This window comes from Malania oleifera, chromosome 6, assembly GCF_029873635.1.
Source record: "Malania oleifera isolate guangnan ecotype guangnan chromosome 6, ASM2987363v1, whole genome shotgun sequence".
Lineage (NCBI taxonomy): Eukaryota > Viridiplantae > Streptophyta > Magnoliopsida > Santalales > Ximeniaceae > Malania > Malania oleifera.
Genome location: NC_080422.1, coordinates 6,492,672 through 6,519,890, shown reverse-complemented (window position 1 = coordinate 6,519,890; position 27,219 = coordinate 6,492,672). Strand labels below are relative to the sequence as shown.

The window sequence follows — 27,219 nt, the reverse complement described above, 5'->3', positions numbered from 1 at the left end:
TAATAAAAATATTTAAACATTAACTAAACATAACTAAAATAATTATTACTAAAAATATTAATTAATATTACTTATAACTTATAACAATTTTTTATTTAATATATATGGAGCGTTGAGCTGCAGAGCGAGGGACCTTTTTAAGCTAGCTATTTTTCCCAATGACAAAAATGCCTTATAGTTCCATTCAAGATGTTTCTCCCAACTCTCATTCGGGACTGACAAAATAGATAAAAATCTGTTAATCCGAACCGAGTTTGGCCTGCTTAAATTGACTCATAATTGATCTGCTCATTAAATAAGTCAAATATGATTTGAACTTTTTTTATCTGTCTCTAAATGAGCTTATTGACGGATTTAGAATTTTATTCGATGAATATCCACTTTTCCATTAATAACTAATGTTTAAATTTACTGATAATTCGATATGCTCATGCTTATTAGACATCAAATCAAATAGAATAAACTCTATTGGTCAAAACCTAATCCCATACTCTCAACTTTTACACTACCTATATTTGTCTTTAGGTTGACCCTATACCTACATTTAAACTCAAGTCCAAATACTCTATTTTTTGGTGGTCAAAATAAAAGTCTTTACATTTATGCTTTGAAAAATAAAAAGAATTATAATTTTATGATTAATTATTAAATATTTAATATATTATTATAAAATATATTGTTTATTAGATAGTTAAAAAAACTATATAGAAACGAGAATAACAAGTTAAATGAATCGGATACGAATTGTAATATTCTCATCCGATACAAATTATCCTACCGATACCTCAAAGCCGAATTTCTCTCTCTCACTATCTGTCTCCTCTCTTGCATCACGCTCTCCAATCTTCAAGCCCATCCTCGCGAGCGAGAACCTCCGCAGCTTCCGGCGTCGACGGTGGCCACAGATCCCACCGGCAAGTTCGTTCCACGTACATACTATCTCTAGGGTTCAATTTCTATCTTTTTCTAAACTTAATTTCTTTCTCTAGGACTTCATTCCAGTTCCAGTTGAACCTACGCATTTTCTCTCCAATTCTACTTGAATATCTGCATCTCTCACTTCTGGTTGCTTTTTTTTTCCTATTGATATGTTGTTGTTGCTCAACTAGGCGGTTTATATATTATTATAAATTCTTTTGTTTCTCAGCCAGTCACTATTCCTTTAGTCACAGTGATTGTAGGCTGTGGTAACAATACTGGAATTAATAGTTACATTGATTCTAGATGAAAATTCTAATGATTGATGTGTGTGTAAACTTTGGTGAATGAAATTTGTTTTGCTAGGAAAGGGATGGTGGTGTAAGTTACTAGGATTGAAAATAAGCCTTTAGACATCAGACTTAAAAAATAATGTGCTGGTTTTCGGCATTGGTCAAGGTTAGATGCTTAGATGGGTTAGGCTGGCTTCATAGTTCACAATTCAATGCCACTTTACCTAAAATTCTGTAATCTGTGCTGCATAAATGAACACACACATACACATGTATTTGTGTCTGAAAATAGGCTGATTTATTTCTTCGCTGTTCTTCTAATTCACTTTTTGGAGTTCTGGGTGAAGAGTGGGTTTGTCCAAAATCGGTGGAGTTCTTGATTGTTTCTTTTAAGTTTTGGAAGGGTGAGGATGGTAAGAGGTTTGTGGAGCTAGAATTTTTCATGTAATTCTTGGTTGTTTCTTTTATGTGTTCTGGTTTGGGGAATTTGGCTGCAGAGAAATGTTAGAATTTTTTTCTAGAAAGAGGTTATCAATGAGGCTTATTTAGGACAGGGTGTGTTATTTGGCTTCACTTTGGGTTTATACTGCAGGTTGTTTTAAGGACTGTTGCTTTCAGGATGTCATCTGAGATTGGGTGGCTTTATTACATTGATGCATTTTTTCTTTTTTCCTGTGCCCAGTGTGAGGACTTCTGGTTCTCTGTTATTGTATCTGTTTCTATATTGGTTTAATAAAGCTTCTTTTTCTATCAAGAAAAAAAAAACTGAAAATATGTATGTGTATGTGTGTGTGCATGTGTGTATCCTTTGATTTTTTTTTTTTTTTTGAAAAAAGGTAAGAAATAATAGGTTAAGATTATGAGGAAAATACAAGAAAAGATAAAGCAGCAAAACGGATAGAGCAGCAAAACTTAGCTAAGCCTTAGCCAAACAGCTGTCAAAATGGGGGGAAAGTATCAAGAAGAAAATCAAAAGCGGAAACTATAATTTGCTCTTGATTTTTTCGAGGGAGATGTCTTAATCTCCTTTTTGTATATTCCTAATCTATTAATGAAATTTCTTATTCAGCTATAAAAAAAAGTAGAAACTATTATTGAAAACTAGTACTTCGTTTGGTTTAATAGTTTCAAAACTAAAACAAGTTAAAAAGCTAATTGAACAAATGCTCTTTTCTGCCCTTGAATCAAATAACAATTAAAAAAAATGATTAAAATAATGAAAATGGAAAGAATACTAAACAAAAAAGACATTGTAATAAAAATAGAAATGAATTTATGTATTTTACTCAATTATAATATTTCAGAAATCACTTTTTCTTAGTGCTCGAAGAACAACCCTATTGTACATGACAAGAAAAATGGTAAAAATATTTTTTGAATGATTCTTATTGTTTTTTAAAACTTTAGAAAATTTATAGATATTTTATTTTAATTGTATTTTTAATTCACATGATGATTTTATTTTAGTTTTAATAAAAAATTATTTATAAAATGAATGATTTAATTCATAAAAGTGAATTCTGGATAGTAACTACTATGGGAACATGATTAGGAACAAAAGGTGGATAAAGGAGGAATTAACAGACGACTTCTCTCTCTGTCTCCCTCTTGCACGCACACACACACGCACACACTCACACACACACACACACACACGCACATACTTCTCTATGGTTTCGAAGGTAGCAGGTGATGTTAAAGTGATTGATCCAGATCGACCTTTGACATGACATTGGACAAGCTGGGAGAGATTCATTTTATCTTTGTGTTTGAGAATAACATTTCTCGCATTAGGTGGGTAAAACTCTTGAATAGGTAGTTATTTGGTTTGCTGATGCTTTATCAAACTGCATTCGATTGTAAAGGGGTTTTGTAATTTCTAATGGAAAACCTGCAATATTGGATTATGATTAGGTGGATGACGGTTGGGAAGAATCTGATGTTAGGACTGGGTGTGGGAAGGGAAGAATTTTTCGGTGTTTTTTCCTAATGGCGCAAAAGGGGTTGATTGAAAAAGTTTTGACAGATTTTTCTGTGAATTAGCTAAGGAATTTTATCTTCAATCTGGAGGTGGAGGTGATGCAACTCCTTAAGCTCCCAGATTGTGGAGTCAGGTGGTGATGGAAGGGAAGTAGGTGAAAGAGAAGGATGTGTGAGTAGAATCCAACCACGAAAGCAGGATGTGGTGTATGGGAAAGAGAATTCATACCATTGGTGTGGGGGCAAGCTGTAGTTGAATGCTTGATCAGAGACATTTGATCATACTGCTAAGGCAGTTGCGCTTGCTCATATTGATAAGGAGGCTAGAGTTCCAGAGGATGCTGTGGTTCTAGTTGAGGCAGCTAGGGCCAGGCTTGAGGAAGAGGTGGCTAAGAAATTTGGGGTAGGTCAGTTATTCCTTGTGTTGGATCTAGGCCAGAAAACTAAAAAAGCAGGAGCCTCCCTTTTAATTAAGTTGGGCCACTTAATTGAACAGGCCCATAAGGCTCTATTTTGGATGTTAAGGATAGCTTGCCGCATTTGGCCTATTATAAAGGAAAGGGTAGATATGCTGATCCCTTGATGGTTCTTATTAATGGGTAGGTCCAATTCCTTAGCATCAACTCACAAAAGCATAATACAGGGAAGATGGATCCCCACACATCTGTTAACAAAGTCCAAAGCCTCTCTCCAGCCCTCATAGACACCATAGAATAGATCTAGCTGCACAGCAAACCTAGGATGCCATTAGCTTGGCTTTGAAAATGTCTATTGGTGACCGAGATGATAAAATGGAAAGTGCCAAAGTGGTTGATGATTCTAGTTCTACAGAGGGACGAGGTTGGTGTCACCAAGGATAAGAGTGAAGATGGTGATTTGGGGAGGAAACCTGATGTGTCAAGTCTTCAGTTAGATAAACCTAAGGGTCCCAAGGTTACGCTCGTCCAAAGGCTGCTCTAGTGGGTGCTGAAATGAGGAAGTTATACGAAGAGAAGAGAGAGCACTCCAATGATGATAATGAGTGACGATCTTAGTCAGTTTGACTGTGATGGGGTTTTATTGTTGGATGAGATTAGAAAACAATATGGATATGTTTCTGATTCTTGTTATGTTGTAGGGGATCCATCCCTGTTGGAAGGATTGGATGGGTTATGTTGGACAAGAAGCAAGACCTTGGGAAGATACTTGCTGGAGAATAATTAAGAAGAGAAGTCAAGGAATTGTTGGGTTAAGTTAATTGTTTATTATGTGTTTAGTTTAATTAGTAGAGTGTTATGTGTATTTGGGGGCTCGTTTGTAGTATTTGTGTATTCTAGGGGTATGTTTGCAATGCATGTAGTTTTAGGGGTATGTGAGTAATTTCATGTGTTCATAAGCTTTCTTACATGCAGTGTGTGAAATCCATGTTGCAGGCAGGTATGTTGAATTTGAATTGGACTTGAACGTGAGTTTTACCCCTAATATCTTCTCTCATTTCCCCTTGTTTCCTCTCTTCTATTTCTTCTAATCTCTCTATGGCTGCAGATCCTTGATGCTGCCCCTGCATCATTTGCTATCAGAGCGCAAACTCAATCCTCCTTATTTCATTTTAATCCCTCCATTTTCCTTCCAATTATTCTTGTTCTTCCTCCTCCCTTATTTCTTCTCCTTCTATCTGCTCTACTCTATCCAGCAACCTCTATGTAATTCTGCGTTGCTAGTTATATGTCTCTCTTTCTTCTTCAATTCTATAGTTCTCCTTCCTCTTCTCTTCTTTTCTTCCCTGCTTCTTCTTCTTCTTTTTCCTTTTTTTTTCTTCTTCTTTTTCTTTCTCCGTCTTTGTTTTGGTTCTGTCCTCCTGCTGCTACTGCTTCTTCTGTTCCCTTCAACCATTTTCTCTGCCTTGAAATTTTAGTGAAAAAAAAAAAAAAGAAAAATACAAAAAAGTGGAAAGCAGTTCTAGACAAGTTCAAATTCCAGCCATGTCCCCATTTTCCAAACACCACCTTCCAGATACCTTCCTACTACACCACCCATCCCATTTGGAGCAGGACCCCCCAAGACCATTTCACTCAAATTTTCATTGCTGCTAACCACCAGAGGAACCCCAACGTGTCGGCCAAACATCTCGAGCAGTTTGCTCTTTGAAAACCCTTACCTCTTGTGCTTTTTTCATTATGCCACCCACACTAGGTGTAAACAGTATTCAGTATAAACCAAATTAACCAATTTTAACTGATTGATTCGGTTACCAAATTTTGGTTGGTTGGTTCGCTGGAGAATAATAGAAAGTTAGGTTATTTTGATTTCAGTTCGGTATGAGAACACTGGTGATTATTCTTTCATTGTTAACTGACTGCCTGATAGTTACATGATTTTCTTTACTGATGTTACATTATTTTTGTAGGTATTTCTTTTGTGACAGTCTTACAGAGAGGACAAGGATATCACCAAATAAGCCTTTTGTCGTTGCTCTCCAATTCTCTCCAATTTTGAAGTAAAGAGTGCTAGCTGTGGAGGCAGCTTGAAGCAAGATTGACATGATGGAGACTTGCAAAAAAGAGGACCCTGTTTTTCTCGAGCGCGGTTCTCGAGCAACTAGAGGGAAAAGGTGAGAACTTGAAATATTTACTAAATATTTGTTTGTTTTACTTTTCTGTGAATCCTGTCCATCAGAGGACTCCTTAGTCCATAGAAAAAAATAAATTGTAACATCAGTGCACAAGGCTCCCATGCCTTCAGGGGTCTGGAGGACTTGATGTATAGTCTTCCCTCTATGCTGTGAAAGACTGGTTTTATGGTTTGATTGAAAAAAAAAAAAAAAGGGGAGCCCGGTGCACAAAGCTCCTGCGTATGCGGGGTCTAGGGAAGGGGCAGATCACAATGGGTCTGTAGTACCCAAGCTTACCTTGCATTTTTGCAAGAGGCTGTTTCCACGCCTCAAACTTGTGACCTCCAGGTCATACTGCGACAGCCTTACCGTTGCGCTTAAGCTTTCCTTCTGATTTGATAAAAAATGAAAAAAAATAAAAATAAAAAGATAAAATTTAAATATCATTTTAAACACTCAAGAGTTTTTGACACTGAATGATCAAATTGATTCTTTTACAAGGATGACCAAGTTGCTCAATGATGAAGTAGAAGAAGATGAGCTGTTTTGGAATCAGGATGCTCTTAAAGAGGTAGTTGTTTGAAAGCATTAAGTTGAATGATTTGATCATTAGTTTTTCATTAAACTCTCCTGATTGTGGGGAAAAAATTCTGATTAAAAATATAAAAACTGGTTCTCTGCATTGCAAGGTGGGACATTTAGGACCAAGGTTGTTGTTTTCACTTTTTTTTTTTATTTTTAAAAAAAAATTTTTAAATTCAAGATAAAGGGACTGTGATTAGATTTGATTATGATATTTTAGTTAACACTTTGGTATAATCATTTTCTTAAATTCTATATCATGACTCATTTCTGCTGCATTGGACAATCGTACAGTCATCTTTAATTTTTTAGGCATAATTCATGCCTGGTTATTAAGCATTAACAGGATACATGATAATGTTTCTAGTTCTTCTATTTACATTTCTTTACCAATGTCGCAAGGTCATACCATTTCACAGAATAAAGTAATAAACCATTCCTAATTTTCTCTTTTTTTTTTTTTTTGGAATAAAAAATACAATTTTGCAGAGAGTATTTCCCACCATGTTTACATTTGTTTATACTCTATATTAATGTTTACTTAGGAAGAGAATGATGAAATTTACGAGGAAGAAGCAGAGGCTGCCGATGAGTTCGATAGTGACTTTGATGAAGATGTGAGTACTTTATAGTTTATCGTTATGATTTGCATCTCTTTAATCTTTAACTTAAAATGTGTAATCATCTTTGTTGCTCTGTTGTTCATTTTAATGTACACAACCATTTGAACTTTCACACCATCTAATTTACCTCACTTCTTTTGGTGCCAGGAACCTGAGACAGATGAAGAAGTAGAAAATGATGTGGATGACAGGTTGGTCTATTGAGAAAATGAGCTGAGTGACATATAATTCCTAATTATAATTGGTCAAATAACTGCTTCTTTCATAGGATAAAGACGAAGAAACGATTAATATTTCCAGGAAAATCTGTGACAAAGAAGGAGAAGAAAAAGAAGGTGCTTTCAAAATTAGAAACAGAACCCCAGGATGAAAGAACTTCTGAACAGGGTACCCTTCCTGAGCATCAAAATGTTCCTGATGATTTAGAAGGTGAGAGAATTGTGAGGAAATCTACAAGGACTTCTGTCATTGTTCGGCAAGCTGAAAGAGATGCAATACGTGCAGCTTTGCAGGCAACAATGAAGGTACTGGACGTGCTTCAAGTTGTGGTTCAAGATTTTGTTCTTGATGATGTGAATTTATTTATTTATTTTTTTTTTTTGGGGGGGGGGGGGGGGGGGGGGGGGGGGGGATTAATGAACATTATTTCTGTTGTGTCAATCATTAGCTGCTTTCCACCTCTTTGATATATGACAGTTTGGAATGATCTTCTGTGCATTATATTTACTAATTTTTAGAAATTCTCTCCTTAATCTTTAGTTCTTCAGTTCCTATGCAGTTTCACGTTTGTTCGTAAGGTTGGGATTGGTTATGCACAAGCAGACCTTTTGCATCCTCACTTTTTGGTGACAAGTAATTGCTCTTTATTTGGTTGATGCCAATGGTGAATTAGGGTTTGGATCATGGTTTTAAATAAAGGCCGCGACCGTTACGTAACGCTGTTACGTAACGGTTTTTTGGGTTACCGATACCGTTACACACCGCGAAATCGGTAGAAAGGAAAATCACGGCCATAGCAGCCGTTATGGACCGCGACCATTACGTAAAGGCCGCTATGGCCGCTACGTAACCGCTACAGGACTATTACACCAAAAAATTATTTTATTTTTTACTTTTTCTTCTCACTTTATCCCTCTCTTTCATATATCATTCTCAATATACCAAGTGGCAAGAGGGGGAAAAGATTATAAAGAGGATGACAATGATACAAAATTTACTATTTCTTTAAATACTCACAATAGATGCATTAATTAACAATTTGAAAATACTAACTTGTTAGGAAAATATTTTATTTTGATAATATTAGTAATGTAATATTTATGTTTTATATTTTTCAACTTCAACCTTCTTTCTTTTCTAGCTATTTTATACTTGTATTATTCGTATGTCTTATGTGTCTAATAGATTAATGTAGTGTCTAATGTATTTTGTTTTATTAATTAATTTAGCACACATAAAAATTTATCATAGATAAGAACAATGAGAAGTATAAATACGCACACACACGTAATTTTTCTATCAATGGTTGTTTAAAACAAATGTGAACTTGTTGCCCCTACCAAATAACTTAATTACTTGAACTAAAAGATCCAAAATACACTAAAACTCTTTCTAAGAAGGCTAAAAGCTTAAAACATGCAAGTATGCTAATATGCACAAGGCTGTGCGTGCTTCAAAAAAATTCACGGCCGTTACGCCCGCTTCCCATTATGTGTACATCCGCTACTCCCGCTTCCCGTTACACCCATTACTGTTACGTTACGCTACCCGCTACTGTGATTTAAAACCATGGTTTGGATGCTATTCAATGTGATTCATTCTAAACGTGCCTACTATTGATGATGTTATTGTCTTGAGTGTTTTAATTATTCATGATTCCTTTTCTTAGGTTTGATTATATCTCATTCACTTCATGGTGTGTACTTATTACTTGGGGTTTGGGTTGGATACATGCAAAAAATTTGAATTTTTGTTTTAGGTCTTAGCTACATCACAGGCTCAATGATCTTGATGACTCTTGTCACCTTGGTCGGGTAAGTTGAAGCAATATGTTGCATTTGAAAAGGTAAGATAATTATTTGAGCTGTGTTATTGCTATTGGAAGCAGAGCCTCAGCTCAGAATAAAGTGACATGCACTGCCAAAAAAAAAGAAAGGGAAGAAAAGAATCAGATTTTTTATGCATCTTTGATGAAAGAATCAGATCATAGGATGCACTTCTGTTATGGAATTGGTGCGACTGTGAAGCGAGAAGCATATATATAAAGATGTGCAGAGCTCCCCACTTTTCTAATAGTTGACTTGTTTTACTGGAACACTTTATGAATTTTACATGACTCTGCCAGGTTATTTTTTTTTAACTTTCAGTTGAAACTATTACTCGGGCTAAGTCATATTCTAGAAACATAACCAAACAATTACTTTACAAGATGTCAGTGAGATATGTTGAACTGAATATTTGATATTTACATGTATTTCCAGCCAATAAAAAGGAAGAAGGAAGGTGAGGAGAAGAGGATGACCCAAGAAGAGATGCTTTTGGAAGCAGCTCAAACAGGTTTATGCTGTGAAATTCGAGTTTAGACGATCATGGGTTGCAGGAATTGTTTCTAGATTTTTGTTTTTGAATATTCAAGCATGCTTAAGCCTGTTGGATAATCTCAACTTGGCTGCATGAATTTTCACACTGCAGAAATAATAAACTTGAGGAATTTAGAGCGTGTGTTAGCAAGAGAGGAAGAAGTTAAGAAAAGAGCAATTGTGCACAAAGCAGTCTACAGTGGTCCGCAGACACGATATTTTTCAAAAAATGGTAAGCTTGGTAAGCTTTCCCTTGTTACATGCTAGTGATCTGAGTTTGTTCAGGAATCATAACTTTACTTGTTAATGCTTGATGCCTCTTTAAAGTGCCACCAACTGTTTTGGAAGTGGCTTAACTTGGTTTTTTTTTATTCACCGGAGACATATCAAGTCGATCTGATCATTTTCTGCAGGTTACTCGTATATTGAATTCAGTAAAGGGCTGTCATTTCAGTCACAGATTAGTACGACATCCTCTCCTTGTAAGTTTAGCTTTTTGTGCTCATGATGTTTATATGTTGCTGGTGGAAGCTTTGTGTATTCTTCTCCTGAAAAATTTCCACTGGTTGATTTAATAGTTTATATGCTAGTTGTCTTGGCAACATGTTCAAGGAACGTTCTTATTTCCATAATTATATTGCAACAGTTTATAGAGAGAGGCAAACAAAATAAGAAAATATGAAGATCTGAGACACGGTGTGTGCAGCTTCCTCTCCACAGAGGCTGTTTGCATAGCTTGAACATTTGACCTTCAGGATTGGGCGTAATGTCTTTACGATTGGGTCAAGGCTCATTGACAGAGGCAAATTAAAAGTTAAAAGGAAAATTAATAAGTTGTTCTAAAAGGAAAGATGTCCCTAAGTTTACATACTTTCATTAACCATAATAATACAATCCCAAAAAATGCTAGTATCCATGCCAAAGGGCAGTGCATGGCTAGAGACAGCAGTATTGGTGCTATGTACTTTATAGGAAGGAGAAGAAAAAAAAGAGGATTTTTTACAGTTGGAACTCAAGAATTTTTTAAAAAAATAGTTTTTTCTTAATTTAGTTCAACTGAAGGTGGGGTTGAGGTTTTCATCATAGGGCAAGAAAGAGAAAGGGCGAACCACTTGAAGATGATGAGGAATGAAGCTCACCTTGTTGCGGAAGAGTGCCTGAGTGCAGATTATGGTTTGAAGCTGGTCAGTGGAAGATGTGAGGAAGGAAATGCTACTTTATTTTTCAGGGAACAATCGAACAATCAAATTGGTGGGGTGCTTCCCTTGATCTAATGAGTAATGGTCAATAGGCAAGGGATTCGAGGGAGATCTTTTAGGATTAGAGTTCTTGAAGCAAATGATTAGGAAGGCTGGAGACTCTTTGCAGTGATTGTGGAGAGTTAGGTTGGGAAAGAAACATTTTGGAGGTGCGGCAAAGGACTTGAAATATTCGAAACAGCTGTTGCGGGCAGAGATGGCTTTTTGACCAAAGCTTCAATTTCCAATTGCAAGACTGATGGGAGATCAATCTTGTTGAATATGAAGATGTCGAGTTTGAGGCTTGAAGGGATTGAAAGGCATTAGTAGGCTGTTACTCTGGACTCTGGAGTTGGTTTAATTCCTAATAGGAGTGGGATTCAACAATGGGTGGGCAAGAGTTGGGCCTTTGGGAGAAAAAGGGGCTAGGGAGACTTTTTTGAAAAAAATAAAATAAATGGGTTGTTTTTGTTTGTGTTTCAGTCTAGAAAGGAGGCAGAGGCTGTGTTGAAGCAGAAATGGTGGTTTGGCAGAGTAGACCTCATCCTTGATTGGTTGAATCTGATTGTAGCAACTTATAAAGAGGGGTTCAAACCTGGGCTTTCTTCTTCTTCTTCTTCTTCTTCTTCTTCTTCTTCTTTGAGATGTGAAGGTTTCTCATAAAATTGGTGGCTTATGTGAAATATTTCTGTAGCTGGATGAAGTAGCTTATAATAGGCTGGATATTCATCAGGTCGAGTGAAGGCCCATCTGGTTGAAGGTTGATTCGGGGGGAGTTGGAGGTACCTTATACCAGTTTGGTTGGAAGCAGCGCCTGCACTGCTGGAGAGGAGAACAGTGTGTTTGGGCTTAAGGTGCATGAAGTCTCTTGCTGGGAAGAAGGTATGGAGGAGAACAGATTTCCAAGGCGAGGGAAGAATTGGGATTTGGGACACATTGAGGGCGGGGTATTTTGGGGGACTGGTGGAAAATCTTCTGAGAGTTGGCATTTAGCGAATTTGAATTCAAATTTTTGAGAAAGCTGGGCCATGAAAAATGATATGAGGGGGGGCAATGGGCCACATAGGAAAAAGGGCAAAGAAAGTTATAGAGGATTAGGTTGATGAGCAAGGCAATCTTTTTCTGATGGGTCAAAGGAAGTTGGAGAGTGTTGAAATCAATTGGGCTGGGTTGGAAAGCTTGTGAATAGCTTAAACACAACCTTCATGGACTTAAGTGCCTCAAGGACTATAGACCAATAAGTGTTGTCGGTAGTGCCCAGAAGGTATTGCCCAAGGTGCCTGCTAACAGATTGAAGAAGGTGACTCAGGAGGGTGTTACTTTTTAGAACCAAGCAAGTGAAGCAACATGTGTTTATTGTGGGTAGACAGATTTTGAATGTGGATTTTCTTGCTAACAATGCAGTGGATGCAAGGCTCAATGAAGGCACACTAGGGTGATAAATAAGTTAGATATAGAGAAAGCTTAATGCTTGCTGGGGTTTTTCAATGTATGTTTATGAGAGAATGGTTTTTTGATTGAAGTCGAATGCTGGATATGGTGGTGTGTCTCAACAGTTAAGGTTTTGTTTTGGTGAATGGATACCCTCTTGGTTTCTTCCCCTCTAATGAAGGATTGAGGCAAGTGGATCCCTTTCCTGTTTTGTTGCTTTTTTTGGTGATGGAAATGTTAAGCAAGGTGCTCAGAAAAGCTGAGGAAGCAAGGCAGATTCTAGAGTTTAGAGTGGGGGGAATTCAAGGATTGAAGTTCTAGAACTTCATCACCTCTTATTTGGGACAATACCGTCACTTTTTCGTGATGCAATGGAAGATGAAAAATTGAATTTCAGATGCAATCTATTTGCTTTTGAAGACATGTGTCAATTGGAGATAAATATGGGGAAAAGTTTAGTATCTAACAGATATTTTGTGGTTGTGGTTTGAGGTTCTGTCTGCTTATATTATTTGGGACCATCTTGTTGGCCCAAATAGCAACCCGAGAGAGGAAGGGGGTGTGAATTCAGTTTATAACCAATATATAAAATTCTTTCTTAGACTAATTAGAACAATGTGACAATGACAATGCAATTAAAAAATGTGAGGGAGGGAGGGAAACAAATGTGTTCTGGAATACGATACATCTCACATATGAGTCTAAAATTACAATACAATGAAACCTTACAAGGACAAGTCAAAGAAAGGCAAAGTGTGCAAGCTCAATTCTGTTTCCAGAGACTACAAAGAGGCGGTGCAGGCTTCCACAATTGTCTATAATTAGGGCCTTCAAAAAAATTCTGTTGATGTTTGCCTCTTTTTTCTAGCAATTAGTAAGTCCCTTAATTTAAAATGCTTTGCTGAAAAATTATAAAAATAAAAAATATAAAAATTGAACAATTTTGGAAACATTAAGGCTAATAGATATAATCTTGGGTTCTTGACCAATACAATTTAAGTCAGAATTTTTAAATTATGATTTAGTCAAAGGTTATTCAACTAGTAAGACATCATTTTGGAGTCCAATTCAACAAATAAACATGCGCATGCTCTAAAGATTCCAAACATAATGCACTGGCTTTTGCACCAATGAAGCAAACCCAAAAAGTTGAATTTCACCATTTTTAGATCAATAAAAGTACTTGAATATTGTCATATTTAAAAGAGACAAAAAAATGAATTCTTTACCCTATTAAAATTAGAGAGGAGAATAAGAGAAAAAAAAAAAAGGAAAAAAAATCCCTAATAATTAAAACAACACGTGAATAATCTTTAAATCATAAAAATCTTAAATCATCTACTAGATTATTAGCTTATAAAACTGTACTATAAAAATGATGCAAAAATAAGAAAAATTCTTAAATAATAAGCTACAAGATTGCCTAAAATTTCTAAAAATACCAATCCTTCCCATCCAGGCCTTGAAGCTTATGTTGCATCATTGGTGATATTCACATATTCAGGTCTTTTTAAATCTAGAATCAGACAGAATTAGTTTTAAATTGTATTGAGTATTTTATTCTAAGCGTAAGCTAATAAAATATTAACATCATATGGCTAAATAAATGCCAACCAATTTTCAATACACATGCAATTTGTTATGCCAATACTACCAAGTTTGGTATATTAGCTATAGAAGCTATCATGTTACACCAAATCATGTATTACAAAATAAATCAACAATATAACTAATTAAGCCTAACATAATAGTGTGAGCCTGACATAATAGTGTGAGAAAGTTTAGAATCATCTAGGGGAACTTTTAAATTATCAAAACCAAGATCAAGTGTGATTATCTTTCATTTTCTGATGATGACTAAATTCCAAGAGAAATGATTCTAGGGATAATGACTCCCCCATAAAATTATGAGCTCCCCCAAAGTAGATGTGGTTGGGTGGCAATTAGTGAACCATATACAAGAAAATGAACTGTTCAATAAGAGAGCATCGGTGTGGAATAACAAAACACAAGCAGCAACAAAGGTGTTGGCCAAAAATGTGCATATGTAAAAAATGGAAAGAGCGAGATTAAGGAAAAAGAAAAAAGATAAAAAAATAGAGAGCATAGAGAGAGTTGAGGTGGGGAAGGTGGTCTTCCCACCCAAGCCTCTAGGTTGTCAAGCTGGGAAGTGGCTATTTTCGGTCAAATAGTCAAATAGTCTAGCTTTATTCCGTGTGCTTCTTGAATCTGAACAATCTTCATCAACAAAATCTTGAGATATGGAGAACTGGAAGATGTAGGGACTGGGGTATGAAAGCCACAATAGGGTAGCGACTCCAGGTTCACTTGGGGTTTTTTCTTTTTTGAACCATGATTTCCTTGCTAAACAAGCAACTAGTCTTATAAGTTGTTCGTCGTAAGTGTGCTCATACCTTAGCACACTTCTGCAGCTAAGTCAACCCCTAAAAGTAAGGTGAGGAATGAGGATCATCCCATGGTAGGGGTGAGCAAGCGGTCGGTTCGGCCAAATTTGGTTAATTAACCGAATTAACCAAAATTTTCAGTTAATGAGAATTGTTAACCGAACCAACCGAATAGAGGGGCCTCACCGAATTGAACCCGACCGAATTACCTTTTCAGGTAATTTGGTTAATCAATTTAACCGAATTAATTTGAAATTAATTAATAAAAATATAATATATTTGTAGATTGTTTACCAAATACTAATTAACATATTAACAAATTAATATATACTAATTAACATATTAACATATACTAATTTGTATTTAAATTTTAATTAATTATTAAATCGGTTATTTCGGTTAACCGAATTAACATTCCTCTTAATCGAACCGATTAACCGATTAACCAAAATTCATAAAACCATAACTGAACCGACCGATCCTGTGTTCTTAACCAAACAGAACCGACTAATTTCGGTCAGTTAATTCGGGTTTCCCCGAGTTATGCTCACCCCTATCCCATGGGGTAGGCTAGTTCTATACTGTCTATCAAGTGGCTCCGTATGATAAAGAAGAAATACTTTTTATTTAGAAATGCAACCTATGTGACTTCTTCAAGGAATTAAGACATGATCAAATGACTTCCGAAGACATATATATTTGTTGAATTATATGGTGGAGACCAGGTGGGACCAGCACCTATAAAAGGCAGGTGCAGAAGCAAGGATAAGAAAGTAGCATCCTGGGCTATAGCTGTACCCTTAACAAAAGATTGGAGGACAAGATTGGGGGCAGCAGAAATGACTTGAGAGATTGGAGTAAAATGAACAATTATATGGTAGGTAAGTTCATAAATTGTCGCAAAACTCCCACAGTTTGCATTACTTAGGAAGAGGTAGAATGTGGAGGTTTTAGTCTTCAAATAACTGAAGACTAAATTTACAGTGGACAAAATTGGCCACTTGGCAAGATCAAGCTTATACCAAGACTTAATCATTGTTGTCATGAAAGTATAATGTATATAACAGGGGAGAAGCTAGATATTACTTAAGATCCCAAATGGGGGGATGTCAGATGGGGCAGATACAAGGACTTGGTCTTTATTATGTATGTGCATGTACTTATGTTACATGTATGCAACTTTATGTATGCATCTTTTTGTGGACAATAATTATATAATGTTCATATATAATTATCCAATCTCCTAAGCTGGTAATCTGTAATTAAATGTAATTATATGATTCGATAACACTTGTATATATGTGTCGGTGCATGTCAGTATTACATATATGTGCATATATTATGAAGGATAATGGTGGTATAATAGAGAAAGTTTAAAGACAAAATCAGAAACAAGAATTGAATTACTGATGCAAAAATTCCTGCTTTTATGTAGCAATATATGTATTGAAATTCCTGCACATCCAAAAAGCATTCATACATGTTTCCTTTCAAACCTAGTTCTCCAGCAAAATGAATTATTTAGATTGGAGAGTGATAATTGCTTGTCAAAATTGAGATATATCTTGTTTTTACATTATCAAAGCATGCTTTTTGAATTCGCCTTCCATTAATTTAGAAAGTCTGCCTTTTGAATGTCTCAAGAGTCAAGGCTCCATGCTTAAAAAGATTCAGGTTAGGTTTGGTTTGGAGGATGTCTATTCATTGGAATAGAATGGTCATACTAATTTTGATAGTTTATAAAAGAAACTGTGTTGTCATACCAAAAATGAGAATGCAAAAAATATTATTAATCCATAACATGGAATAGGCAAATATTCCCAAATTTCACTATGGAAAAGTCTATTCCTATCCTGTTCTGTGTTGAACGGAATAATACAAACTTTTGTATGAATTTTTTTGTTAAACTATTATATTCCTATACAATTTTTATTTTCTTATTTTATTCCATCACATTCTATAAATAGACATTCCGCAAACCAAACTTAACCGTACGTCAGGTAAGAAAAGACTGCCATAGGTTACAGTTTTTCAAATTTAGAAACGCATTTGGATGACATATTCTTCAATTCAGTTGACGTTATTCATTGATTTATTTGTCATTTTGATCTTTTTATTGATCTTTTATTTCAGATCCAGGGAAAGCTTTGTGTGCAGTTACTGGATTGCCTGCCAAGTAAGGGCTTATTTTTTATGGCGGTTGGTTTTTAATAGAATATGCGGAAGTCAGAGTATGAGTCCTTATATGCACCTAATTAATTCAAACACGATTCTTAATTTTGATGCACCACTCGAGTTTCTTTATTAGTGAGTCTGTTAATGGAAAGTGGCCAGTTTGTTTGAAGAACAGATCCATCTCTCTCAAAAATTTTGCCCCTTGTAAATTGAAGCATGCTTTTGTCATGAAACAGATGCTTGCTAGTACATCGTGACTCCTGTCAATGATTAACATAGGTGAACAAAGCAGCTTTGGATGTCCCTAGAATAAACATAGTGGATTTATCATTTTCTAACTAAATTAAGGTAAATATGTGAGAGTTTGATCTAGCAGTATGTTGATGCTATGTTGCATGGCTCTCGGTATACATAGAAATATGGAATAGTTATGAGTTATTCTCTCAAATTAGGACAAAGTGATAATTACACTCTTATGGATTTTTTTTTTTGGAAGAATGGGCAATATAGCATGAAAACATATTCAAAAGTTGTTCTTGTGTACAAATGCATGTGCTTGCATGATTTTCTTTTTGTGTGGATCACGGTGATTGATGATGCCTCTTTGGCATCCTGTGTGGGTGTAGGATATTCTTACCTTGCCTTTGTGTTCAGAATAGGTTGCCCAAACATAAAAATAAAGAGATGAGTACATGATATTACAATAGTGATTTGAGTGTGTCTAGAATCTAGATCCCTTCTATGGTTGTCTAGGATGGGACAATGTGTATGGGACAAGCTGTCAAGAAGACGATATTGAACCTTGGAATTCCTGTCTCTATTTCTTTAAGCACTTGGACCCTTTATTGTTGCATCCCTTCATCATAGTTATGTGGCTAATAGATTTTTTTTTTATAAAAATTTCATTGTCTAAATTTTGATGAATTGTGTTTTATTGACAATTGTTTGAATTCTTATTTAATGTCGTAGGTATCGTGATCCAAAGACTGGGCTACCTTATGCAACAAAAGAAGCTTTTAGAATTATTCGGGAGCGGTAATGTTTCAATTTTCTTTTTGTAGCCTTTTTCATATTTTTTTTATCTATATAGGAAATTTGTTATTCATCAACATTAGTATTCTCATGAATCTCATCAATACTTGGTTGGAATCAGGAGTAGAATAAAGGTGTTTAGAAGACACTCAATCGTAAGAAATCATGTCATGTAGCATGTGATCTTCACTTATTATGATGGAGGCAGTTCACTAACACTAAAAAGAAACTCACGTACAATTGCATAAAATCCCAAATCCCAGCTGGAGCGTCACCAGGAGCACATATTGGTGCGCCAATATTTACAAAAAAATGCTAGGTTGATAGAAGCACATATTAATATTTTCATACATATAAACCATCAGTTTCAATATTAAAAGTTGTATGCAAAACTATCATATCAAACTTGATATGCCCAGACACCTACAATCTTCTAATAATAACTATCATCTTATAATCAATGTGCGTAATCTCTATTCTATATTGCCTATCACATTATAACAATGTGCAGCGAAGCAGAGACCATACATTCATGCCTTACATCAAAATTCCTATACTCTAATTTGACGTATTTCTATCAACTTGCAAGCAAAAAGGCAAATGCAAATAGTAGATTGGCCAATTAATAAAATAGAATAAATTCTTAGAACTCCATATTTGTAGCTACACTCCCTTAGTTGTAGCTACCCCAAGTAGTAAGAAAAAGGCCTTACTACTTTGAGTCGCTCTCTCCTCCTATTTCGTGTTGTTGCGACCCCACTTCAAATCCACTATTGTCTTGGTCATTGTTCATTGGACAAGTTAAAACAGCCAGTTCCTACTTTGATTTCTATGTTTAATCTTAAGTGTGAGTAGAAGCACCATCGCATTCCCTTTGCTTCCAAAGTCGATAAACAAGCGGTTGGCCCTTTCTTGTCAGTCCGTTTCGATGTTTGAGGTCCTAATTGTGTCACGTCAAAGTTAGGGTTATAATACTTAATTAAATTTGTCGATGAGTCCAGGATGATTTGGTTGGATTTAATGAGAGATCATTTGTGAGTTGCTCAATATCTTTGGTGCCTTTTATTCCCAAGTAAGGACTCAATTTGATGTATATGATGCTTTGAAGTTATGATACTAAAGAGTACTTCATTATCCACTTTACTACCTATATGAGTAACTCGACAACAACAAAAAAAACTAAGCTTTAAGTCCCACTAGGTGGGGTTGTACACGTGAATCTTTTTCGCCAATTCAAATGATCAAGGGCATTTTTCCTTGGACAACTTAACGCTATGAAATCTTTCCTCACTATGTCATTTCATGTTATTTTAGGTCTGCTCCTTTCCCTTTTAGGACTAGTAACAATAACTAGCTCACCCCTCCTCACTAGTGCACTATTTGGCTTGCATTTCAGATACCATTTAAGTCGCCCCTCCCTTATCTTCTACTAATAATAAGCTTAACTTATTGCAAATATGTTCATTCCTCAATTTATCCTTCAATGTTATATCACTCATTCACCTTACGATTCGCTTTTTTGGCAACTTCTTGTTTTTGTTGTTGTTGTGACTAACTCTAGTATTATCTATCACTCATCTTGTGCCCATCTTCCACCACAAAATTTTTTGGAGTGATGTCGTGCTCACTAAGTGCTCTCTTATCAATAAAATGCTGTCTTCTATCCTTGATGGTAGAATCCATATTTAGATATCTTCCCAAAGTATCCTTTTTTCTCACTTCCTTGTATATTTGGCTTTGTGTCCTTTGTCCATTAGTAAGTAAAAAAATGGGTAAGTTGGTTCCCCATGCTACCAAGTGTATTCTTTTGGGATGCTTTTATGCTCAAAAAGGATATTGATGTCATAGCCCTACTTAAAATTGCTTTGTAACCTTCTTCAAGCGTATACTATACTATTCTAATTCCTTGAGTCCTTCCCTTCCTCTACAACCATCCAAACCCTAACGTATTATCTCTACCGAGTTCTCTTGCATCTTCATCCAGTTTGAGTCCTTCTCTTTGCTTGGGTCATCCTAACTTATAGATGTACACACATCGGCAACTCAAGGGAGGTGAGCCTCCTCTTAACTTCTATTTTTATGCCTCTAGTTCCCTTGTCTTAGGGTCCTATTTCGCAGGGTATTGATCTTCCTATTGCTGTTTGGAAAGGTAAAGGCACTTGTACGTAGCATCCAATCTCTAATTTTATTTTGCAATGATTTCTTGGCAACCTCTATTATTGTTTTGTTAGTACTCTGTCTTCTGTTACTCTTCCAAATCTGTTTCTAAAGTCCTATCCCATTCTAGGTGGAGGACTGCAATGGTTGAAGAGATATGTGCATTACAGGATAATGATGCTTTGGAATTAGTACCTCTTCCTCTCAATAAGTTTGTGGGTGGTTGTCGCTGGTTGTATACCAAGAAAATCTATGGCTCATTTGAAGGCTTGCCTTGTTGCTAAGGGATACACTCCGGTTGTTTTCCTTAACCACCATGTGTCATTGGCCTTTGCATAAATTAGAACTAAAGAATGCCTTCATACATGGTTATCTTCACTAGGATGTCTATATGGAGCAACCACTCAGGTTTTGTTGCTCATAGGGAGCCACAATTAGTGTGCCGGCTCAAGAAATCCATGAATGGCCTCAACTAGTCTCCTAAACATGGTTTGATCAATTCAATGCCATAGTACTTGAGTTTGGTCATCAATAGTGCATGGTAGATCAATCTGTGTTTTATCATCATACTACTAGTAGGATTATGCCTAATATGTTTGTTCATTTCCTTAGCCACTGCGTGTCATTGGACTTTGCATGAGTTAGATGTGAAGAATGCCTCTGTACATGTTGATCTTCAGTTTTCACAAGGTCTATATGGATCCATCACTTGGGTTTGTTGCTCAAGTGGAGCCATAATTAGTGTGCCAGCTCAAGAATCCTTGTATGATCTCAAGTAATCTCCCTGAACATGGTTTAGTTGATTTAGTGTTGTGGTACTTGAGTTTGGTCTCGAACAGTGTGGTAGATCACTATGTTTTATCGTCATACTGCTTCTGGTAGGGTTTTTCTTATTGTGTATGTGGGTGATATGATGCTAGGTTCTGGTCATGACAATGAAGATATCTAGCGCTAGAAGCATCTTTGATAAACTAAGTTTCAAACAAGGATTTAGGGCCATTGAAATAGTTCTTGGGGAGAGAAGAATCTAGATCTCATATAAGGAGTCAAGGACCGTTTTATCACAAATGGAGTATGTCATAGACCTTTTAGATGAGACCTGTCTAAACACCTATGGATCCTAATAGCAAGTTTGTGCCACATGTGGGTGATTTGTTGGCCGACCTTCGAAGATATTGGAGACTCATTGGAAAGTTGAACTACATCACAGTCCCTCGACTTGATCTTTCACAGGTAGTATTGTGAGTCAATTTCTTGATTCTTCAAGAACTTCATTGGGATGTAGTCATTTGTATCTTGAGATTCTTAAAGGTGCATCTAGGAGAGGCCTCTTATATCAAGATTAGTGTCACACTTATGCTCAGGGATATGCAGATGTAGATCGAACTGGGTCACCTTTTGATAGAAGATCGACAACTTATTGTTTTTGTTGGTGGTGACATAGTATCTTGAAAAAGTAAGAAACAAACTATGGTGGCTCAGTTAAGTGCTGAGTCTAAGTATTGGGTCGTAGCCCACACCGCATGTAAGCTTATTTGGCTAATGAATATGCAAGGAGAACTTGTTTTCCATATCCATGAGCTATGGAGTTGATGACTTGATGTGCGATAATCAAGCTGCTATTCATGTTGCCTCCAAGTCCAATCCAATCTTACATGAGTGGATGCAACGCATTGAAGTTGATCGTCTCTTTGTCTGAGAGAAACTTGTGCAAAAGCTCATTACTACGACTCATCTAAAGTCTGACCTCTAACTTGCTCATTTATTCACTAAGACCTGGGGGGATGCTCGAGTCAAATCAATGCTTTAGCTTGTGGGGGAGTGTTACTAGTTACTGTAGTTATTTAGTATTACTGTTGTGTAAGTAAGCTTGAGTTAGTACATTAGTTAGGGTAATATGGTCATTGTTATGCACTTGGGCATGTATCATAAATAGAGGGAAAGACCAATAACTGTTATTAGGTCTTCCAATTTTCCCTATTCTTCAACAGTAACAAACTGGGGTTAGGCCAGCTTGAGAGGGAGTGTTACAAGAAGAGATTGTTTTTAGTAATAAGGTTGTGTAAGTGGGGGTGTTTTATCCTTAAAATAATTGTTTCTATTATTAATATGTAAGAGGGCAGACCTGGGGCTGGAGCTGTACATATGCTCTTGGAAACTGCTGCTCCGTTTTCTCTTCTTCTTTTCATCTTCTCTTGGCTTTTCCATCTTAAACCCTATTTTCTTCATCAATCTTCAATTTATTTCAGATCTACAACATATTTGATTATTGTGTGGCAGAATTTTATGGTTGTATAATGCAGTGTCATGGACATGGAAATCTCAAAATCCAAAAGGAATCACCCTTGTCGAGATCTGCCAATGTGTGAAGGAGTCACACTTGTATGGTGGCAAGAATACAACAAGTCCAGTCCATCCATACTTATCCAAGGAAACACTCAAATGTCTAAACCCGTGGTCAAGTCTCACAACTCGACAGTCCTTGATCCAACCAAGGTCTTAAATTTCGATTTCGACTCAAATTTCGAAGCTCCAAAAGTACGGAAATTTTGACGGAAATTTTGATTTCGATGTCAATTTCGATTTCGATTTGAAAAAATAACAGAAACTAGTAGTAAAGCATGAAATTATTTGTAAAACTTTAGAAATGGTTAACAAACATAATAATATAAGTTTTAAGACTAATATATTACAAATTAAATACATCTATGTTTTGTATGAAGTGGAAAAGTCGTAAAATAGTATGTGTATCAAACATGCTTGTAAGATAATGTACATTAAACATATTCAGTTAATGCAAATGAAATTCATAAATCATTAAAAATTATTTATTATACAAATATTGATAATTTAGACATGAATGGTTAAATAAAATATTACAATAAGTTTATTTTTTCATATAATTTCAAAAGCACTTATGATAACCTTTTGTTTCAATAAAATAAATTAAAATAGAAATTTTACTTCACTCTTGAATCTCTCGTTTGAATTTCGACAAAATTTCATTGCATAGTTAAAATTTCAACAAGTTTCGCTAAAATTTCGAGGTTTCGATAAATTGCAGATGATTCGTTGAGATTTTGACAGAAATTATGCAAGACGGAAATCGACTACCATTTCAATTTCAAGGGTGATGGAAATCGGAAATTTCGACAATTTCGTGGAAATTTAAGACCATGGATCCAACTAAGGTCATCATTAGGAACCTTGACTCGAATAATAAGGGAGTTAAACTCACATTCCACTAGCACTGAGGGTATCTCTCATCTCGACAGTACATCAAGAGTGAAGAAAAGTGAGCACCCAGATCTTTGAGCTGAGAGTACAGTGCATTCTCTTTCTCAAATGGATCATCCATGGGGCTCCGTATCCCACACGGAAGCCCAAGACTCCTCTTGAGGATGTCAAGGGCCCGTCCCTGAGCACTACTTAAGATGTTTGCTTAGGACCCAATAGGATATTGGGGAAGGTAGGCCGTTCATTTGGTATTGTCCCAAAAGTCATGTCTCCAAAGTATTCCCATTTAAGTACAAGTAACCATCGAGGATCTAATGATCACATCTTAGATTCAAGAACACTATTTTCAGTGTTATTGGGACCAACCACAAGATCACAATGACATACGGGAACCATCCCCATGACAATCACATAATCACATCCAGGTTAACTAACCTTCCCTCCAAGTCAGTATCATATACTAAAACCATGTGCCAAGACCTTGACATTTTCCCTCACTTCATCTTATCAGCGTCCTTATTGATGAACATACACGATCTGATTTCTAGCAACATTCGCTCCACAAAATAGGAGGCTTAAGAACCAACCACAACCCAAAGCTCATTGCAATAGCCAAACTTGTCTCAAATGCCTCTATAGACCCAATCTAACCCGAAGATGCCATACCTATGGCACACATCTTTGAACACAAGGTCTTCAACTCAAACTTAGATCCAAAACCGAAAGTAGCTTCCTCTTGTAACAACAATTTGATCATCGAACCAACTCAGGACTTCTCATGTCCAAGACTGTAGCTCAACCATAAGCTGACAGCCAGCCAGCATACCAACAATTTTGAAGATGGTAACACCCTTCTCAAAACTCAAGCTCACAAAACCTTGATGCAGATCCGTATTACAACCTTGTCTCTCAAACTCAAACTCTTACTCGATGGCAGAAGAGCATTCGCCACACATTCATTGAGGCAAATCACCTCCCAAAGCCAAACTCAATCTGAAACCAGCCGGAACTCATCTCAATTCAATCCAAGGAGCAACCAATATAAAAGTCTCGTAGTGGTCACGATTCCTCTTATGACCCAATCCTGATACTTTGTACTGATACCATCTTCTGACAGACGATATAACTCCCTTCTTGTAGTGTGAGGGTCAAGTTATGAATCCCTTTTCTAACCATGAATCAAATCAAGGACTTCTTTGTTTCTCAAACCTGTGAAGGTTTTGAATCAACCTTACACTTCCAAGAATATAGATCCCATCTTGGAGGTTCTCCAAGTTTGACCCTCAACCTGCTTTTTAGATTCCAACCAAGTAAACATCACCAAAGGAATCTCCCCAAAACACGAATGATTCAACACCTAGGGTTTACAATCCAGTTCTTCACTGTATATCCAACATACTTATGAATCCCACAATTCCAAAGTTAATCATCTGACTCAAATCCAACCACATGATAACCACAAGAACTTCCTCTGAGTCCTCAAGGTTCAATCTCAAGTCATACCTCAAGCGACAAATCTTCAATGTCGTTGCCAAGTTTTTGTGTCCTTGACATCCGAACTCAACCCAAACTAAAGCGTAGGATTCCAAATCACTCGTCCTCTGACAAATCAATCTCAGCCACAGTATATCATGGTTACATTTTTATACCACTGCCCTTTAGCTCAAACTCAAGCTTTCATCTGAAAGGCAGCCCTCTAATTCGGTTGTGATGCATGAACTTGCACAACAATAAACAGAATAGGCCCTCTAGCCAATATGATAGATGTGCTCGCTGGCAGCATGGCTCAAATGTCCTCTAAAAAAACTCATCCTAATGTCCTTTGGCATGTTTCACGATTGGGTCGAAAGGCCGATGACGGAAGTGCACTCCCGTCAATTCCCCATTTGTGGTCTCCAATCACGTTCACGCTAGAACTTAAATCATAAGAGCACTTTTGGGTTTCAGTGAAGTCGAATGAGTAACTTTCGTGGTTCCCTTCGAGTCCATTCCCCATTAGGTAAATGTCACCATTGTGACCGATATAGTGCCGCACTTATTGCTCGAGGGTTATCTGTCCAGGGTGCTCACAACTCATTCTTCCCTTTAGATCCAAGAATTAACCAATCTTTTTATGGGTACAAACTTTCCAAGTTTCATGAAAGATTCCCTTGGCAAACTCCTCCGACCATCTACTTTCATCAGATCCAAGAGTATCACCACTGCCTGTGGAATGAGGACACCACAAAGTCTGAACGTCTAAATATCTAAGCTTTAATGCCAACCATAATAGGATAACTCTCAAAGTGTGGCTACAATACTTGCCTCAAGGGCACAAGGTATTCTCATATTTGTTCTCCGCAGTCAACCCTCATCCCTTATCAAGGGTACAGTGCACAATCAACTCTTCTGAGGTTCACAAGATAGTCAATTGAAGGCCAACTTTTACCTCATTAACCGCAATAGGTCACATGACAAAAGGGAAGTGTGAGAAAAGAACCAACTCAAAGATAACTTATTTCTCTCCGCATTTAATGTCACAAATCGAATTCCCACAATTGAGTTGATGCCAACAGTGTCAATCTCATTTTCTTTCAAGATCGATAGATCCACTTTGATACCAATTGACACGGACATGGAAATCTCAAAGGGCAAAAGGAATCACCTTTGCCCAGATTTGCCAAAGTGTTAAGGAGTCATGCCCATGCGACGGCAAGACTACAATAAGTCTGGCTTAGTTGTACTCATCCTTCTATAAGTAAACACTCAAATGTCTAACCTTGTGGTCAAGTTGTACGGCTTGACAGCCCAAGACACCCCTCGAGGATGTTAAGACCTCAAGGTGCTCACTTAATATCTAATAGGATACTAGGGGAGGTAGGCTGTTCACCTAGTATTCCCTCAAAAGTCATGTCTTTAAATTCCTTTTAGGCATGAGTAACTGCCAAGGATTTAATGATCTTAAGCTCGAAAATACCACCATCAGTACTATTCGGACTAACCATAACATCACAATGATATATACCAGAACCATCCCATGATAACCATATAGTTGTATCTAGGTTAACCGATCTTTTCTCCAAGTGAGAAACATTTAATGATACCGTGTGTCAAGGTCACAAAACTCTAAGAAACCTGAAAGTAGCTTGTGTATGTAGTAGGACAAAATATTTTCATAGTTTACCATGGCTTTGACAGTAGAATGTAACATCAATTGCAATGTCTAGGACGAATTTGTGAATAGGTTCAAAGGATGTGGTGTTATTGAAAGTTTGAAACTAAGATTGACATTAGCGTCTGAAGTCATGAACATGGTAATTCTTATAGTATTGTTTTCATGTTTTTGCTTAGATCCCACTTGCTTGTAATCAGGTAGTTTGCTTTGCATTAACCCTTTTACTCTAATATCCAATCTACTTATTCTGCAATCCATATTGATTTTGGTTCATTTCTCCTTGAATTTTCTATTTTGCAGTTCTTTGAATGAAAATAGAAGGGTTGAACGGGAAAAAGACATGGGGATTCTATTTGATTCAATCTCTGGGCAAGGATTTTTGTCTAGGCGGAAGAGATCTGTAATTACTAATAGAACCGAAGCACCACATACCCAATTCTTTGCCCGGTTCCGCAGAACTCCAGCTCTAGAAGATGAAGATTCAGACTAAATGCCATGGCTGGGTAATCCTGGTTTCCTTTGATATCTTCTACGGTGTTTCTGTATTTACACTAGGAATGTCTGGTTGGGTTGGTTTGAAACTTCAGAGGTGGAGAATGGGCTTGTGGCTTATCTCCTGACCTCTGCGAGTAACTCTTGTTGGGGAGATGGGGGGTGTAAAGGAATATAGGAGCTAGCATTACTGGCTAGCCTGACATTTTAACTTAAAATATTTCAGAATATAGGATCTCTTAACTACAACATTTTGTAGGTTTTTTGAATGTCTGAACGAGGGACATGACACGTGTACGTGCTTTGGTTTGGTATACCTTCTTGATTTGCTCA

General features: G+C 36.6%; 1 protein-coding gene across 6 annotated transcripts; it reads left to right on the top strand.

Moving 5' to 3' along the window:
• Positions 1-730: 730 nt before the first annotated feature.
• On the top strand, positions 731-27,219 carry LOC131158319 (SWR1 complex subunit 2). 6 transcript variants are annotated; one of them, XM_058113104.1, is made up of 12 exons: positions 731-918; positions 5,578-5,781; positions 6,283-6,352; positions 6,909-6,980; positions 7,134-7,177; positions 7,255-7,510; positions 9,467-9,542; positions 9,678-9,797; positions 9,979-10,047; positions 16,773-16,815; positions 17,784-17,849; positions 26,695-27,219. In XM_058113104.1, exons 2-12 carry the CDS (start codon positions 5,711-5,713, stop codon positions 26,882-26,884), a joined length of 1,077 nt encoding a protein of 358 aa, XP_057969087.1. In that variant the 5' UTR covers positions 731-918; positions 5,578-5,710; the 3' UTR covers positions 26,885-27,219. The 6 variants fall into 6 exon arrangements, with proteins under 6 accessions (XP_057969087.1, XP_057969086.1, XP_057969084.1 ...); XM_058113103.1 differs by having other exon boundaries at positions 731-929; XM_058113101.1 differs by having other exon boundaries at positions 736-918; positions 9,678-9,806.